The sequence below is a fragment of the Sciurus vulgaris genome (genome assembly GCF_902686455.1).
Source record: "Sciurus vulgaris genome assembly, chromosome: 6".
Lineage (NCBI taxonomy): Eukaryota > Metazoa > Chordata > Mammalia > Rodentia > Sciuridae > Sciurus > Sciurus vulgaris.
This window is the reverse complement of record NC_136466.1, coordinates 49,100,809-49,120,935: the sequence shown is the minus strand read 5'-3', so window position 1 is coordinate 49,120,935 and position 20,127 is coordinate 49,100,809. Positions and strand designations below refer to the sequence as shown.

The 20,127-nt window shown below is 33.9% G+C and overlaps 1 protein-coding gene across 5 annotated transcripts in view; it reads right to left on the bottom strand.

Annotated features, from left to right (window-relative positions):
- The window catches only part of DMXL1 (Dmx like 1), a 183,729-nt gene that overhangs the window by 116,705 nt on the left and 46,897 nt on the right, over positions 1-20,127 (bottom strand). For all 5 annotated transcript variants that reach the window (XM_079145662.1, XM_079145658.1, XM_079145659.1 and 2 more), the window contains 7 exons: positions 18,763-18,975; positions 15,818-16,071; positions 15,042-15,723; positions 14,831-14,952; positions 3,838-3,927; positions 3,656-3,758; positions 156-275 (listed from right to left, as the gene is read on the bottom strand). In XM_079145662.1, the coding sequence (XP_079001788.1) occupies positions 156-275; positions 3,656-3,758; positions 3,838-3,927; positions 14,831-14,952; positions 15,042-15,723; positions 15,818-16,071; positions 18,763-18,975 (1,584 nt within the window). The remainder of the gene's footprint in view (positions 1-155; positions 276-3,655; positions 3,759-3,837; positions 3,928-14,830; positions 14,953-15,041; positions 15,724-15,817; positions 16,072-18,762; positions 18,976-20,127) is intronic.

The following is a 20,127-nucleotide window of genomic DNA, read 5'->3' as shown; positions in this document are numbered from 1 at the left end:
GAAACTCATTTTGCTCTTCTATTCTAACTAAGCTATAATTACCATCACAACATAAGAATGACTTTAAGAAACATGTCCTGAATTATCTAATCATGTATAATTTGTTAATATTTATGCCTAAATCTATTTTAAAAAAAGGAAAAAAAGAGACTCACCCAATGAGACAGGAATTGACTTTAAATGTAAATTCCACATGTGTAGCAATGAACGGCTGTCTTGTGTATACTCTATCACAACTAGGTAGAACTTTTCAGAAAATCTATTAGGTGAGCTGCCTGTTGGTATCAGTAATTATTTTTCATTATTAACACAGATAAATGAGACATCATGCCGAATGTAACAACTTAAAATAACTATTTTTAAAAGAAAGAAAATTGAAAAATTTTACCTAGGGTTTCAAATACAAAGTGGCATTGTAAAATATACTCAACTTCTTTACCACATAAATTTATGTTATTTAAAATTTTAATAATTATATGCATGTTATGCTTAAATTTCATTTTTAATTGACAAGCTTAAAAAGTCATGCATTCACAGTCATCATGTTCATAAAGAGTAGATCTTATTAAAAGGAAAATTTCTAAACAGGAACTACGTAACATATATTTTAAGACAATATATCATGATGAAATTTGTGTTGCCAAAATCTTTCAAAGTAAATTTCATACTGGAATGTCTTATTTGGATGCATATCTAATGACCAGAATATAAGTATTCATCACCAAATATATTTTTTAAGAAAATTTTTCTTAGTCCACACTATATAGCTTAAACAGCATGCGAAGTTGCTCAAAACGAGTAAAACTACATTATAGGGGCTGGGGTTGTAACTAAGTGGTAGAGCATGTGTGAAGCAGTGGGTTTGATTCTCAGCACTGCAAATAAAATTAAAGAAAGGTTCATTAACTAAGAAAATAAAAATTAAAAAACCTACATTATAAAATCCATGTAAGTCATAGAACATGTAAAAAAACAGAAAGCAACTATTATTGAGACACAAAGGTTTTGTTCTTTTAAATTTGTATAGGAAAAAAGTTTTCCAAAGAACACATTAGGGACGGGGGTTTGTGACTCAGTAGAACATTCACCTAGCACGTGTGAGGCACTGGGTTTGATTCTAAGCACCCATAAAAATAAATTAATTAATTAAAATTTAAAAAAGAACACATTAGAAAAAAAAAAGAAAAAAAAAGAAAGATGACCACAAATATCTTAAATCATCTTGTGTTAAGAAACTAAATGTAAAGGTAACTTTGATAATATGTTGAGTTAGGTATTCAACTTAAGAATAGGAAGAAAGATAAAGGAATGATCACAAAAAAAGAACAAATCAGTCCTACTACTCATAATTTCAGTATCAAGAAAGAATGCCCCCAAAATGAAAATATCCATAAAACAGTTTTCTTCTTGACAATAGAGAAAGATGATGAAAACAACTCCCTGGTATATTCTGGGAAGCTCTAATAATAAAGATAATTTCTGAGTAAAAGAATTCCCTGAAAGTTTTAAGAAAAACTAAAAAATTACTTAGTCTTAAAGAGAAAAAAATTAAAAGTCAAAGATTCTTAAAGAAAATGCTAGAAAAATGGAAGACATAGCCTTAAGCACAGGGAAGTAATTTTTCTTTAAAAAAATTTAATGTAAAGAGATTTGAAATTAACTTTGCCATTTTAATATAAAAAGATAAAAAATCTTTTATTTAAATAAATACTTTAGGCTGTGAGATAGCTCAGTCGGTAGAGTGCTTACCTTGTAAGCACAAGGCCCTGGGTTCAATCCCCAGCACCAAAAAAAAAAAAAAAAAATTTAAATAAATACTTTATTCTATACCTGCAATCTCCATTCCCCATTTTTAGCATATTTCCATCATGTTCAAAATTATAAAACATATAAATAAAGTGTATTTGCAGAGCTCATGAAATCTCAGGGAAAATGATACAAAACTAAGGAAAAAATAAAAAAAGAAAAAGGGAAAAAAAAAACCCAACCCCCCCCCCCCCAAAAAAAAGACTAAGTGAAAGCAGGGATAAGAAATTAAATATTCAACATAAAAGTGGAAAACTCAAAGAATACTTCTCAAAAGAAAAGAAAAATGAATATGGTATTAGAAACAATATCTAAGAGGCTGAAGAAATAAACAGTGTACAAGAGAAGTCAGAAAAAATATCTGGAACAGAGAGAATGTAATTAATATTATTTCAGATTTGATAATTCACTTGATAAGTGATAAACCTAAAAATCTTTTAAGATTTTAATTTTAAGGAACATCCTTTTTGAGTTTAGTATGCTTCTGTAATTGAGATTGAAGACCAATACATTTTAGCTTTATTTTTCTCATTTTCATGTAAATGAAAATTATGTAAATTAACATGTAAATTAACAGCTAATGTTGAACAATGAGTTTAATAAAGAATTTTAAACTTTTAGTATAAAAAGTATTAATTAAGATACTTGGTCATCAGGCATGGTGGCAAATGTCCATAATTTCAACTACTAGGCAGGCTAAGGAAAAAGATAGCAAATTTGAAGCCAGCCTGAGCAACTTAATGAGACTATGTCTCAAACTAAAAATACAAAAGGATTGGGGATGTAGCTCAGTGGTAGATTACTGACATGTGCATGGCTCCAGGTTTAATTTTCAGTACCAAAAAAAAAAACTAAAACAAAAGCCCTTAAGTCTTTAAAGACCCCATAGCTTGAATTTTTAAACCATTTCCTTAAATTATAGGTTTCTAAAAGGTAAGGGATCCATGTCATTTATTGTAGGGTAAGATTCTATCTATGCGAAGAGTATGTAACTATCAATTATAAATTTTCTATTATGCTTTTTAAAAAATATGTAACTGAGAAATTTCTTTAAAATTATTAGTCTACTACAGTAGCAGCCACATCAATGTTTATAGCAGCTCAATTCACAATAGCAAGATTAGGGAACCAACCTAGAATGAAGATGAATGGATAAAGAAACTGTGGTATATATACAGAAGGGAATATTATTCAGTCATAAAGAATAATAATATTATGGTATCTGTAGATAAATGGATGGAATTGGAGAATATCATGCTAAGTGAAATAAGCCAATTCTAAAAAACAAAGGCCAAATGTTTTTCCTGATAAGTGGATGATGATATATAATGGGGGTGGGGGGGGTTGGGGGGTGAGAGAAGAATGGAGGAACTTTAGATTATGTAGAGGGAAATGAGAGGAGGAGAGTATGAAAAATGGTGGAATGAGACAGACATCATTACCCTATGTACATGTATGATTAAACGAATGGTATAAATCTATATCGTGTACAACCCTAGAAATGAAAAGATGTACCCCATTTGTGTACAATGAATCAAAATGCAGACTGTAAAATAAAAAAATAATTTAAAAAAAAGGAATAAAAAAATAAGCCAGGATAAGTGACATGAGCCTGTAGTCCCGGATATTCAGGATGCTGAGGCAGGACTGCTAGAACCCACGAGTTCAAGGGCAGCATGGACAAAATAGTGAGATCATCTCAAAATAAATATATAGTCAATATTTATAAGAATATCAGAAATGTACACAGGACAATTTTAACTTGAGACAGACACGGAAAAACTTCAATTTATTAACTACCTAATATATTCTACATTAATATTTGTCAATACATATAAAAATTCTTTACCTGTATCAGTTAAAATGCTGTCTTTTCCCAGACTTTCCTTCTCAAGATTATTCAAAATGAAATCTTCTTGAAAAACATGAAGCAGTTGGGTTTTTTTGCCATGCTAAATATAAACAAATATCAACATAAGTTGGCATATATATCACATACCTAACACTAAGTAACAGAAAAATAATACTTACAAGTTTGGTAATAGGATCTAATGCAATGATGCATCCTGGCCTTGCTGTTGATTGTTGACTGACGATATTAAACACTTCACCAACGTATTTCTGTTTTTTAAAAAATTGATATCTCCTTTACTAAACAATAAATTCAAAAGTAATTAAAAGCAAATAACATGAATTATCAGATATAACAGATAAATAACAAGTTCAAGTGGGGCTAAATATAGTTCAATTATCAACATTCTAGGATTTTACCTTAATAGGAATTACATAGAAACAAATAAGAGTGACAGCTCAACTGATACAGACAAAAATGAAAACATTGTGTAATTTTTTAGGGTGAAAATATTTTACATCTATGAATGTGAAAAACTAAATTAAATGTCCTGGATATGCTCTAAGAAGCAGTGCTTTTTAAGCATTAATTTTGAGGTGGGAAAGACAGAGCTAAAGAAATAAGCTGACATACTATCTATACATGCTGATTTCGTAAGCCACTTAAATCCTGACTGTTCTAGTCAGGTTCACTCTGCTAATTGTGGTCAATCTTCCTCATATTTGATCTATCAGTAAAAGCATTAGATCCTGGTGTTCATTTCTTCTTTGAAATACTTTCTTCATTCACATTCACACTATTTTTAACAATGGAATGCTCCTGCATTTAGTACTTTTATCACTTGCTTCTTCCGTCCACAATTTCATCAGCCTCGATGACTTTAAATTTACTAACAACAACTTCTTATTTTATATCTTTAGGCCTCATCTCCCTCTAAATTCCAGAGACTGATCTACTGGGTATCTTGGATGTCAAACAGGCTTCTCAAAATTAACATGCACAAGGTCAGGCTCTTTACTCTCCTTGCCCCTCAAAATCTGCTAATTTAAAATTTTTTCTCATTTCAACTCATGATAAGAACTGAGTATTTCCTTGTCCTCTATTCTTTCTCCTATGTTTTTATTGATGCATTATAAATATACACGACAGTGGAATTATTATAGATACATGCATGGGGACACAATATAATAATGGAATTTGGTCAATATTGATCCCTATAATTTCCCCTTTCCCACCCAACCTTCCACCATTCTACTGGTCTTCATTCTATTTTCTTGAGATTTCTCCCACCCCACTCTTTTTTTCATTTTCCTCTCTAGATTCCACATGTGAAAGACCCTCGATTTTATGAGTCTGACTTATTTTTTTAAGAAAATTTTTACATGTTAATAGACCTTTATTTTATTCATTTATTTATATGTGGTGCTAAGACTCAAAGCCAATGTCTCACACAAGCTAGTCAAGCACTCTACCACTGAGCCACAACCCCAAACCCTGAGTCTGACTTATTTAATATGATGCTCTCCAGTTCCACCCATATTTTCCTACAAATGACATTTTATTCTTCTTTATGACTGAATAAAACTCCATTGTGTGTTTTTGTTTGGTACCGGGGCATTTAACCACTGAGCCACATCCCCAGCTCATTTTTGTATTTTATTTAGAATCTGAGTCTTGCTGAGTTGCCTAGAGCCTCACTAAGTTGTTGAGGCTGGCTTGGAACTCATGATCATCCTGCCTCAGATGCTTGAGCTGCTGGGATTACAGGTACGTACCCCGCACTATTGTTTTGCTGTATCCACTTGTCAGTCACACTGGCTGGTTCCATAGTCTGGCTATTAAGAATTGTGCTGCTATGAACATGGGTACAATGCATCACTATAGTATGCTAACTTTAATTCTTTAGGATAAAAATAGAGGAGTGGTGTAAATGGGTCATATGATACTACTATTCCAAGTCTTTTTTTTTTCTTCCATTTTTTTATTGAAAATCATAAATTTATATAGGGCAATGTTGTTTGATTCATTCTGTTATTTTTTCCCTTCCCCCACCCCTCTCCCCTTTTCCCTCTATACAGTCCTTCCTTCCTCCACTCTTACCACCCTCCTTATCCCTAACCCTAAACCAAACACTAGCCCTAACACTAACCCCTCCTACCCTCCATTATATGACCTCATCCACTTATCAGTGAGATCATTCGTCCTTTAGTTTTTTTGAGATTGGCTTATCTCACTTAGCATGATACTCTCCAATTTCATCCATTTGCCTGCAAATGCCATACTTTTATCATTCATCATGGCAGAATAATATTCCATTGTATATATATGCCACAGTTTCTTTATCCATTCATCAACTGAAGGGCATCTAGGTTGGTTCCACAATCTGGCTATGGTGAATTGAGCAGCTATGAATATTGATGTGGCTGTATCTCTGCAGTATGCTGATTTTAAGTCCTTTGGGTATAGGCCGAGGAGTGGGATAGCTGGGTCAAATGGTGGTTCCATTCCAAGATTTCTGAGGAATCTCCATACTGCTTTCCAGAGTGGCTGCACTAATTTGCAGCCCCACCAGCAATGTATGAGTGTACCTTTTCCCCACATCCTCGCCAACACCTATTGTTGCTTATGTTCTTGATAATCACCATTCTAATTGGGGTGAGATGAAATCTTAGGGTAGTTTTGATTTGCATTTCTCTTATTACTAGAGATGTTGAACATTTTTTCATATATCTGTTGATTGCTTGTACATCTTCTTCTGTGAAATGTCTGTTCATTTCCTTAGCCCATTTGTTGATTGGATTATTTGTATTTTTGGTGTAAAGTTTTTTGAATTCTTTATAGATTCAGGATATTAGCGCTCTATCTGAAGTATGAGTGGCAAAGATATTCTCCCACTCTGTAGGCTCTCTCTTCACATTACTGATAGTTTCCTTCGCTGAGAGAAAGCTTTTTAGTTTCAATCTATTCCAGTTGTTGATTCTTGCTTTTATTTCTTGTGCTATGGGAGTCCTGTTAAGGAAGTCAGCTCCTAAGCGAAAAAGGCGAAGGTTTGGACCTACTTTTTCTTCTATAAGATGCAGGGTCTCTGGTCTGATTCCAAGGTCCTTGATCCATTTTGAGTTGAGTTTTGTGCAGGGTGAGAGATAGGGGTTTAATTTCATTCTGTTGCATATGGATTTCCAGTTTTCCCAGCACCATTTGTTGAAGAGGCTATCTTTTCTCCATTGCATATTTTTAGCACCTTTGTCTAGTATGAGAAAATTGTATTTATTTGGGTTTGTGTCCGTGTCCTCTATTCTGTACCATTGATCTACCTGTGTATTTTGGTACCAATACCATGCCGTTTTTGTTACTGTTGCTTTGTAATAGAGTTGAAGATCTGGTATTGCGATACCCCTGATTCGCTCTTTCTACTGAGGATTGTTTTAGCTATTCTGGGTTTCTTATTCTTCCAGATGAATTTCATAATTAATTGCTCTATTTCTATAAGGTACATCATTGGGGTTTTAATTGGAATTGCATTGAATCTATATAGCACTTTAGGTAGTATGGCCATTTTGACAATATTAATTCTTCCTATCCATGAACATGGAGATCTTTCCATCTTCTAAGGTTTTCTTTAATTTCTTTCTTTAGTGTTCTGTAGTTCTCATTGTAGAGGTCTTTCACCTCTTTTGTGAGATTGATTCCTAAGTATTTTATTTTTTTTGATGCTACTGTGAATGGGGTAGTTTTCCTAATTTCTCTTTCTGAAGATTCATCACTTATGTATAAAAATGCATTGGATTTATGAGCATTGATCTTGTAACCTGCTACTTTACTGAATGCACTTATGGGTTCTAAGAGTTTTCTGGTGGAATTTCCAGGTTCCTCTAAATATATAATCATGTCATCAACAAACAGGGATAGTTTGAGTTCTTCTTTTCCAATTCGTATCCCTTTAATTTCTTTGCTTTGTCTAATTGCTCTGGCGAGAGTCTCAAGAACGATGTTGAATAGAATTGGTGAAAGAGGGCATCCCTGCCTTGTTCCAATTTTTAGGGGGAATGCTTTCAGTTTTTCACCATTTAGAATGATATGGGCCATGGGCTTAGCGTAGATGGCCTTCACAATGTTAAGGAATGATCCCACTACCCCAATTTTTTCTAGTGTTTTGAGCATGAAGGGGTGCTGTATTTTATCGAATGCTTTTTCTGCATCTATTGAAATAATCATGTGATTTTTAACTTTTAGTCTGTTGATATGGTGAATGACATTTATTGATTTCCGGATATTGAACCAACCTTGCATCCCTGGGATAAAACCCACTTGATCGTGGTGCACTATCTTTTAAATACATTTTTGTATGCGATTTGCTAAAATTTTGTTGAGAATTTTTGCGTCAATGTTAATTAAAGATATTGGTCTGAAATTTTCTTTCCTCGATGTGTCTCTCTCTGGTTTAGGTATCAGGGTGATATTGGCTTCATAGAATGAGTTTGGGAGGGTTCCCTCCTCTTCTATTTTATGGAATACTTTGAGAAGTATTGGAATGAGCTCTTCTTTAAAGGTTTTATAGAACTCGGCTGAGAACCCATCTGGTCCCGGAGTTTTCTTTGTTGGTAGGCTTTTGATGACTTCTTCTATTTCATTGCTTGAAATTGATTTATTTAAGTTGTGTATGTCCTCCTCATTCAGTTTAGGTAATTCATATGTCTCTAGAAACTTGATGTCTTCGAGGTTTTCTGTTTTGTTGGAGTATAGATTTTCAAAATAGCTTGTAATTATGTTTTGTATTTCACTCGTGTCTGTTGTGATATTCCCTTGTTCATTCCGAATTTTAGTAATTTGAGTTTTCTCCCTCTTTCTCTTTGTTAGTGTGGCTAAGGGTTTATCAATTTTGTTTATTTTTTTCAAAGAACCAACTATTTATTTTGTTAATTTTTCCGATTGTTTCTTTTGTTTCAATTTCGTTGATTTCGCTCTGATTTTAACTATTTCCTGTCTTCTACTACTTTTGGTGTTGGTCTGCTCTTCTTTTTCTAGGGCTTTGAGCTGTAGTGTTAAGTCGTTTATTTGTTGATTTCTACTTCTTTTGTTGAATGCGCCCCATGAAATAAATCTTCCTCTAAGTACTGCTTTCACAGTGTCCCAGAGATTTTAATATGATGTGTTCGTTCTCGTTTACTTCTAAGAATTTTTTTATTTCCCTCCTGATGTCTTCTGTTATCCATTCATCGTATAATAGTGTATTATTTAATCTTCAGGTATTGGAGAAGTTTCTGTTTTTTATTCTGTCATTTATTTCTAATTTCAGTCCATTATGATCTGATAGAGTACAAGGTAGTATCTCTATCTTCTTGTATTTGCTAACAGTAGCTTTGTGGCATAAAACATGGCCTATATTCCTAGTCTTTTAAGGAACCTCCATACTGACTTCCACAGTCATTGTACTAATTCAGAATTCCACCAACAGTGTAGAAGTGTTCATTTTGCCCATATTCTCTCCAGCATTTTTTACTGTTTGTATTCTTGATGACTTCCATTCTAATGGAGGGAGATGAAATTTCAGTGTAGTGTTGATTTGTATTTCCCTAATTGTTAAAGATGCTCAACATTTTTTCATATATTTGTTGTTCATTTGTATTCTGTCTTTTGAGAAATATGTATTTAGTTCATTTGCCCATTTATTGATTGGGGTTTTTTTGGGGCGGTGTTAAGTTTTTTGAGTTCTTTATATATTATGGATATTACTCCTCCATCAAAAGACAGCAAAGATTTTCCTCCATTCTGTATGTTCTCTCTTCACATCAATTGTTTTATTTACTGTGCAGAAGCTTTTTAATTCTATACCACACCATTTATGAATTCTTGATATTATTTATTGAGCTTTAGGAGTCTGATAGAGGAAGTTGTAGCCTGCACCTATATGTTGGAGTGTTGATCTACATTTTCTTCTAAGAATTCCATAGTTTCAATCTAATTCCTAGGTCTTTGACCACTGAACTACTTTTGTGCAGTATGAATGATAAAGATCTAGTCTTGTTCTTCTACATAGGTAACTACTGTTTTTCAGTACCATCAAACTATTTTTTCTCTAACATATGTTTTTGGCACTTAGTCAAAGATCAGATGACTATAGATCTGTGGGTTTGTTTCTGTGTATTCTACTCTGTTCCACTGGTCTGAATGTCTGTTTTCATGTCACTACCATGCTCTGTCTGTTACTATAGTTATGTAGTGTAATTTGAAGTCAGGTATTGTGATATCTCCAACATTGCTTTTCTGGTTTAGAATTGCTTTGGCTGTTCTGGGTCTTTTTATCTTCCATATGAATTTTAGGACTTACATGGGTGGTCTTTTTTTTTTTTAAATTGGTTCCTTTTAGTAATATATGACAGTAAAATTCATTATGATATAATTATATAGGCATGGAATATATCTTATTTTAATTAGGACTCCATTCTTATGGATCTACAGGATGACAGTATTCATTGTGGTGTATTCATATATGTACACAGAAAAATTATTTTAAATTCATTCCACTGTCTTTCCTTTTCCTATCCCCTTTCCCTACCATTCATTCCTTTTGTCTAATCTACTGAGTGTCTATTCTTCCCCTCTCCCCCTTTATTGTGGATTAGCTTTCACATGTCAGTAAAAATATTTGAACTCTGGCTTTTTAGGACTGGTTTACTTCACTGGGCATGATAATCTCCAGATCTGTTCATCTACTTGCAAATGTCATAAACTCATTCTTACTTTTGGCTAATATTCCATTTTGTATATATACCACATTTTCTTTATCCATTCATCTGCTGAAGGGCACTTAGGTTGGTTCCATGGCTTAGTGACTGAACTGAGCTGCTATAAACATTGATGTGGCTACATCACTGTGGTATGCTGATTTTAAAGCCTTCAGATATATACCAAGGAACAAGATAGCAGGGAAAAATGCTGGTTTCATTTCTAGTTTTCTAAGGAATCTCTATCTGCTTTCCAGAGTGGTTGTACCAACTTACAGTCCCATCAGCAATGTATGAGTGTGCCTTTTTCCCTAAAACAGGGTGGGGGTGTCTTTCCATCTTTTAGTGTCTTCTTCAATTTCTTTCTTCAATTTTCTATAATTTTCTATGTAGAGGGATTTTACCTCCTTGGTTAGATTTATTTCTAGGATTCCCCTGCTCACCAGTCTGAGGCTATGGTGAATGGAACTGTTTTCCTGATTTCTTTTTCAGTGAATTCATACTGGGAAATAGAAAAACTACTGATTTTTTAAAATATATTTTTTTGTTGTAGGTGGACACATATCTTTATTTATTTATATATGATGCTGAGGATCAAACCTAGTGCCTCAACACATACTAGGTGAACACTCTACCACCGAGCCATAACCCCAGCCCCAAAACTACTGATTTTTTTAAAAATTTATTTTATTGTAAACAAATGGGATATCTGTTGTTTCTGCTTGTACATGGAATAACAGCATACCATTTGTGTAATCATACATTTACATAGGGTAATGATGTTTGATTCATTCTGTTATTTTTCCCTTCCCTCCACCCCTCCCACCCCTCTTTCCCTCTATACAGTCCCTCCTTCCTCCATTCTTGCCCCACTCCCACCCCCCATTATGTGTCATCATCCGCTTATCAGTGAGATCATTCATCTTTTGGATTTCTGACATTGGCTTATCTCACTTAGCATGATACTCTCCAATTTCATCCATTTGCCTGCAAATGCCATAATTTTATTATTCTTTATAGCTGAGTAATATTCCAGTGTGTGTGTATGTATGTATGTGTGTGTATGTGTATATATATATATATATATATCACAGTTTCTTTATCTATTCATCAATTGAAGGACATCTAGGTTGGTTCCACAGTCTGGCTATGGTGAATTGAGCAGCTATGAACATTGATGTGGCTGTACCTCTGTAGTATGCTGATTTTAAGTCCTTTGGTTATAGGCTGAGGAGTAGGATAGCTGGGTCAAATGGTGGTTCCATTCCAAGATTTCTAAGGAATCTCCACACTGCTTTCCAGAGTGGCTGCACTAATTTGCAGCCCCACCAGCAATGTATGAGTGTACCCTTTCCCCACATCCTCTCCAACACCTATTGTTGCTTGTATTCTTGATAATCACCATTCTAATTGGGGTGAGATGGAATCTTAGTGTAGCTTCGATTTGCAATTCTCTTATTACTAAAGATGGTGAACACTTTTTCATATGTCTGTTGATTGCTTGTAGATCTTCTTCTGTGAAGTGTCTGTTCATATTCTTAGCCCATTTGTTGACTGGATTATTTGTATTCTTGGTGTACAGTTTTTTGAGTTCTTTATAGATTCTGCAAATTAGTGCTCTATCTGACGTATGAATGGCAAAAATATTCTCCCACTCTGTAGGCTCTCTCGTTGCATTGCTGATAATTTCCTTTGCTGAGAGAAAGTTATTTAGTTTGAATCTATCCCAGTTATTGATTCTTGCTTTTATTTCTTGTGCTATGGGAGTCCTGTTAAGGAAGTCTGATCCTAAGCCAAAAGGTGAAGGTTTGGACCTACTTTTCCTTCTATAAAATGAAGGGTCTCTGGTCTGATTTCAAGGTCCTTGATCCATTTTGAGTTGAGTTTTGTGCAGGGTGAGAGATAGGGGTTTAACTTCATCCTGTTGCATATGGATTTCCAGTTTTCCCAGCACCATTTGTTGAACAGGCTGTCTTTTCTCCATTGCATATTTTTGGCACCTTTGTCTAGTATGAGAAAATTGTATTTATTTGGGTTTGTGTCCGTGTCCTCTATTCTGTACCAATGATCCACTTGTCTATTTTGGTGCCAATACCATGCCATTTTTGTTATTATTGCTTTGTAGTATAGTTGAAGTTCTGGTATTGCGATACCCCCTGCTTCACTCTTCCTGCTAAGGATTTCTTTAGCTATTTTGGGTTTCTTATTCTTCCAGATGAATTTCATGATTGCTTGCTCTATTTCTGTAAGTACATCATTAGGATTTTAACTGAAATTACATTGAATCTGTGTAGCATTTTTGGTAGTATGGCCATTTTGACAATATTAATTCTTCCTATCCAAGAACATGGGAGATCTTTACATCTTCTAAGGTCTTCCTCAATTTCTTTCTTCAATGTTTTGTAGTTTTCATTGTAGAGATCTTTTACCTCTGTGGTTAGATTGATTCCTAAGTATTTTATTTTTTTTGAGGCTATTGCAAATGGAGTTGTTTTCCTCATTTCTCTTTCAGCTGTTTTGTCACTTGCGTATAAAAATGCTTTAGATTTATTCGTGTTGATTTTATAGCCTGCTATTTTGCTGAATTCATTAATGAGGTCTAGAAGTTTTCTGGAGGAGGTTTGTGGATCCTCTAAATATATAATCATGTCATCAGCAAATAGTGACAGCTTAAGTTCCTCTTTTCCTATTCGTATCCCTTTAATTTCTTTGGTCTGCCTAATTGCTATGGCTAGAAAAACTACTGATTTTTGTATGCTGACTTTGTACCCTGCTAAAGAACTTAATATTAAGGATAGAATACTTTACCTAATGCTGAACCACAATCCTTGGGAGTCACCCTCTTTTACTCACACACATCCATATCCAGTTCAATTCTGACCATTCAATGTTCAAAATATATTCAGAATTTGGCCAATTCTTATCATTTCTATCATTACTACTTGCTACAATTCTAAGCCCCTTTTCCCCCTTCTGAAGCAATTTCCTAAATTGGTTTCCTAAACTAGCTTCCTAAATTTGTTTTCTCCGATTTCACTTCTGTTTCACACATCTTATCTATACAGTTATCAGAATTTCCCATTTAAAATGTAAGTCAAGGGCTGGGGTCATGGTTCAGTAGTAGTGTGCTTGCAGGCTCTGGGTTTGATCCTAAGAACCACATGAAAATAAAATAAAGGTATTGTTTCCACCTACAACTAAAATATATATATATATACATATTTTTATATATATAATATATATATTATAAAATATAATATATATATATATAATGTAAGTCAAATCATATCACACTATCATTTTCTTCAATAGTTTCTACATTATTCAGAGTAAGAGCCAAAGTTTCCACAATGGACTGCAAGGGCTTATGTGGTTCAGCCAGGCTATCTTCCTGAATTTACACCTGACTATTCTCCACTTCACTTTCTCTACTCTAGGCACAATGATCTACTTGCTGTTCCTTTACATATACCAAGATACTCTATATATAGTTTCTGGGTTTTTAGGCTGGTGATCCCTCTTCCTGGATCACTATTTATCTACATATCCAGCTCCCTCATCTCCTGCAGATCTTTTCTCAAATGATATCTTTACTGTATACATTTTTATCTGACTGCCCCCTCATTCCTGCACCGCCATCTCCCTTCCCTAGAATATAAGCACTATGGTAAGGATATCTATCTGTTTTGTTCACGACTAAATTCCCAGCACTTAAAACAATGCATGACAAATAGAAGATCCTTAATAAATATATGTATCTACTATAACACTATGTATTTGTTTTGGAAAACTTTGTGTTTTGCAGAATCAGGCATTAAGAATAACCTGTGGAAGAAACAGAATTGGAGCAGACCATTGACTCTGCAACTTCGTTACTCAAGCATTAATAAACACATTAATTGGTAGCTGAGAAGATGACTTGGATCTCCTAAACAGGAAACTTAAGTAGAACTGAAGGCTGCCTCAGGGAATTTTTAAAAAACACCAAACTACAAAAGTAGAAAAGCATGCTTACTAGAGACAAGTTAGGCATAGGAAAAAGTGTGGCCTCTCATAAGGCAAAAGCTGCTCACAATGGTATTGAAAGAACCCCTGCCTAAACAGTAAGTATGCTTTTTATTTTTGTGTTTAGCAACTAAAGTGTTAACCTTTTTTATCTAGACTAGAAAAGTGTTTGCTGAACTGTCACAAAGAAATACTGTGCATCAATTTCGATTATCAATTTTAATATATATTCCATGCATCCTAATCTTGTACCAAAGACAGTCTGGTAATAAATGATTTTAAGTAATTCTGGCAGAATTTTTATTTTTAAAAGAGCCTTCCATAATGGTCACTACCTACTCTTTTGCAAAAAATACTGGCATAAAATCTGCAACAATTATAAAGTAAAATATGGCACACATCATATTAAATATTTGAACTATTTTAAAAAGACAGTACTCACAGAAATTTCAGGATTGGAAAGCTCATATAAAAGTTTCTTGGCATCAATAACTGCTTCATATAACCTCAGATATTGTCCATCACTAGCTACAAAGCATGCACTAGGAGAGTTGCAGTATGCACCTAGAAAGTATTAACAAACGTTTAAAATTTACCCTTTGGTCATAATATTAAAAAGTCTAAATTACTGAAATAAAAATCAGAATGCTTACCTAGACAGTAACTGGGTATAAGAGTAGGAAGCCATGCCACATTGGAAAAGGCAGAAACATGAAGAGAATTAATCCGGGCAAGCTCAGATACTCCTCCAGAAAAAGACAATGGCCCAACCGGATCAACCCTCCAAAGAATAAGCTCACTATAAACTGCATTGGGATCCTGAAATGCCACATCAACGGTGTTTTTATTTTGTTGTGTCAAAGAACATTCTTCAGTATTTACAGAATCATGAGGTTGCTTTTGGTTATCAACATCTGGTGTCCTTAATGCATTATGGTGTGATGTTGTCAGTAATAATGGTAATACTGAGTGGCAAGCTAAATCATTAAGATGAAAACGATGACCGCAATATCTGGATTTGTGAGAAATACTAAGAACTGTAGAAAATGCAGATTCCTCAGCAAAACTGACCAGCCACTGATTCAGAGAACCATCAGCATGCTTTGAAATCATCATAACATTAGGGGTAAAAATACTTAATTTTAAACTATTAGATGATTTATTGTGACCAGAAGAGATAAGCATTGATGTGGAACGAGTGAGGCCAGGTTTTTGTCTCCCCTGCTGAATAGCCAAGTCAACATTCTTGGTACAGGCATACATTACTATGCTTTTACAGAGAGAGTTCGCATCACCTGTGGGGAAAGCTACAGGAATTCTGGAAACAAAGGACACCTAGAATTAAGAAAGCAAGTATTAGAACATATAAAGTTATCTAGAGAGATATTATAAAACAAGAATAACTCCACAGATGATATAGTAATAGTACCTGTACTTGACGAAACATACCAGGCTGGTATTCATCCAGCCAATCTACATGCCAAACTAGTAAAGAACCATCCATGGGATGAATACTGAAAAGCATGTCTGCATTTTTATTCCATTCAGACAGAAGTACTTCAATCTGATGATCAATGGCAGTTGATGATAATGGTATAAAACTTGAGTTTGGTACTACTTTATCACCACCCAATTCCTTCTTGTCATGAGTTATTTTCAGATCATCAATACCATCATCCATCTCTATAAGCAAAAGAGTTCATGAAACAAGAAATAGCTTTATAAATGTATTCAAGATGAAAAACATAGTTTTTATATTAACAAATATAGGCTGCCTTTTAACAACAAATTTGCTCCAGGAATATAAAGTCACTGAAGTTGACTGAGTAATCAGAAGGTCTACAGAACTGAGTCAAGTACTGAGCAAAAGGAATAATATTGAACTAGAAGAGGAAAATTAGTTTCTAAACAGATATTCCATAATTAACCACTCAGCTAAATTTCACTAAGATATACTACTACTTTGGATCTCAGTTTTGCTCATGATAAAATGAGAAAGTTACAACTGGGACTGTAATTCTGGGGCTGAATTTTTAAATATACTATTTAATTTTTACTTTCTTTGCTATCAGATTTATACAAACCTGAGTATGCCACACTAGTCCTCTAGGTACATACACTTATAACTGACATGATATCTTAAACTATTTTAAAGGAATACATTTATAAGGCCCAATTCCCAGATTTCCTTCAACATGTCAGTAATTAAAAATAAATTTGTTATTCTCATCTCTTTCAAAAATCTCAGGCCTTAAACACTCCCCTTAATTCTTAGTTAGAAATACAGTCTTTTTTGACAGAATTCCTTAAAAAAATTTTTAACTATTTATCAGATTTTAAAAGATATGACATATAGTTGGGCCTGGTGGTGTACACCTGTAATCCCAGTGGCTAGGGAGGCTGAGGCAGGAGGATCACGAGTTCAAAGTCAGCCTTAGCAAAAACAAGGCGCTAAGCAACTCAGTGAGACCCTGTCTCTAAATAAAATACAAGATAGGGCTGGCTCAGTGGTTGAGTATCCCTGAGTTCAATCACTAGTACCCACTACCCCAAAAAGATAAGATATATGAATCAATTAGAAAATGAAAAATTACACCTATGAGGCAAAGGGCATGAAAAGTCAGGCATAGAAGGATTAAAACATAAAATATATTCACTCATTCTGTTCAATTTGCATCAAGAAAATACAAAGTTAAAACAACATGCCATTTTCCCTTTTCAACTGGCAAAAAAACATAATGAAAAGATATACAGTGTTAAAAGGATGCACCAAAGGATATCTGGATACGGTTAGAGAAAGTGTAAACTGATAAACATTACTGGTAGACAACTTGGCATATCTTATTGATATTTAAACTCTATATACTCCCTGGTAATTCCACATCTAGGAATTTATGTTATAGGAAAATTCACACAAACAAGAAATGATGTATCACTGTACTACAATTAATAAAGTATCAAATAATTTAAATCAATTTAAATGTCTTTCAGTAGAGGAATCAAAGTATTTTTTTTAGATACAAAAAACAAACAATAGAGAAAATTGCCTATTAAATAACACAATATTTCTGTTTAAAAATCAATAACCATAGTACAACTAAAAAAAAAAAAAAAAAAAACCAACCAACCCGAAACAAAAAACAAAAAACAACAAAAAAAGAAATAACTAGGCAGGCGTGATGGTGCACACCTAAATCTGAGCAACTACAAAGGCTGAGACAAGAGAATCACAAGTTCAAGGACAGCCTCAGCAACTCAGTGAGGCTCTAAGCAACTTAGTGAGATGCTGTCTCAAAATAAAAAATAAAAAGGGTCGGGATGTAGCTCAGTGGTAAAGTTCCAAGGTTGAAATCCCAGTAATTCCCCTCCAAAAAAACAAAAACACAAAACAAAACAAAACAACAACAAAAAAAACCCCAACTGCTTATATAAGCATAGAAAAGAATCAATCTGGATTGAAAGTGCTCAGTGATAGAGCACTATTCTAACATGTGCAAGACTCTAGGTTTGATAACCAATGTGCGGGTGGGGGGAGAAAAGAATCAATCTGGAAGGACACCCAGGAACTTCATAATGTAGAAACTGTAACTATGTGTACTATTGTATTTTTTTCTAATGATTATATAAATAAAACTTGTTTAAAAACAAACACATTTATGAATCATAGCTTATAGCAGAGATGGATGGCTAGATACACACTGCAGTTTAATATTTAGTATTATATTCTTTTTCTTTTCTTGGTACTGGGGATTGAACCCAAGGCCTTACAAATGCTAGGCAAGTGCTCTACCACTGAGCTACATCCAAAGCTCTAATATTTAGCATTAAACAGCATATAATGGCTATTCGGTCAGGGACTACATGGAACCCTCTGACTATTTCTGTTTAATGGAATGAGAGTGAAGTAATATTTGTCAATTTTAAGTGAAGACTGAAAAACAGTTATACCTTTCTCTCTCTACACCAACTGCAGGCTGAATGCAGAGGAATTTAAGATCCTAGCACTCCTCAACTTCAATGTACATACAAATCACCTGGAAATCTTATTAAATTGTAGATCCTGGCTTAGTAGGTCTATGTAGAGCTGAGATTTCTAAGAAGCTCCCAGATAATGCCAATACTGTTAGTCCACAAATAGTCCTTTAAGGAGTAAAGTCCTAGGGGCTGACTAAGCCACAAGAGCAGAAAACCCTAAGTTCTTAAATCACCATGTGGAAGAAAGCTACTATCTACACCATATTATTAAATGAGCCAGTCCATATTTGCATTATGCCATTGCAATTTTGGAGTTTATTTCTGACAATAGCTAGTTTAACCCTAAGTTTAAAAAATGTTATCTTCAACAAATTAAAACTTTTCAGTCTTAAAGTTTACCTTCATCAGATTTTATATCTGCTTGATTGGCGTCTTCTACACTGGCCTCAGAAGATGGGTGTTCAAAACTTTTTCTAAGTTGCTGTAAAAAAACTTCCATGGACAAAGTAAACTGCAGCTCTTTATTATTTAACCAGTGTACCACAAAAGGTCCACTCTTCTCTTCATTTTCACTTAAACTCAGAGATGTAATAGATGGAAGAAGAGGAATGTCTATAAAAAAAATTCACAAAATTAAAATTTTTACCATCTGGCATACAAAACATTTATAATTCTCTGATTATTATATATCTTTTGTTTGTCCGAAAAAGTATTTCTCCAGTTTTAATTTAACTTAATTTTATTTTGAGTTGTTTTTTAAAATATCTTTTTTAGAGCAATTTTAGGTTCACAGAAAATGGAAAGGTACAGAAAGAGTACCATCAGTTCCCATACACACCTAGTCTCTTCTACTATCAACATCCACCACCAAAAGTGTTAAATTTATTAAAACTGATGAACCTACCCTGAAACATCACTGTCATCCAGAGTCCACAGTTCAAATCCATTCTATAAATAAGATTTCCAATATAATGTGTGCCATTATTATTATTAGCAATAGAATTTAATGATAAATTGAACACACTTATTATAAAGGAGACAAATTATATATTGTAGGTTATAAAATTTAATTGTTTACATATTTTCTTTAATCCTAAAATATTCTCAGAAACAAGTCTATAATTTGTAAACATATTGAAAGGAACATCCTCTTAATTTATCACAAATTTTAGTGAAAAGCTTCCTTTAACCTGATCTACAGTAGAAAAATGCCATCATTTGACACATAATGGGGGATAAGGGGGGCAAGATTGGAGGAAGGAGGGACTGTATAGAGGGAAAAGAGGGATGGGAGGGGTGGGGGGAAGGGAAAAAATAACAGAATGAATCAAACACCATTATCCTATGTAAATGCATGATTACACAAATGATATGCCTTCACTTCATGTACAAACAGAAACAACATGTATCCCATTTGTTTACAATAAAGATAAATTAAAAAAAAAAAAAAGAAAAAGGCATCATTGTTAATGAAGCAGAAATTAGTGATATGTGCATCTCAACAGCAACTTTCTTTTTTTTTTTTTTTGGTACTGCAGATTAAACCCAGGGGCATTTTACTACTGAGCAACAAACATCCCAGTCCCTTTTATTTTTTCATTTTGAGACAGAATCTCACTAAATTTCTGAGGGACTCGCTTACTTGCTGAGGCTGGCCTTGAACTGGTATTCCAAGTTACTGGGACTCAGGAGTGTGCCACTGAACACAGCTAGCACCATTTTAACTTAATATACTGATACATTAACTTGATTTTTGCGGGGAGA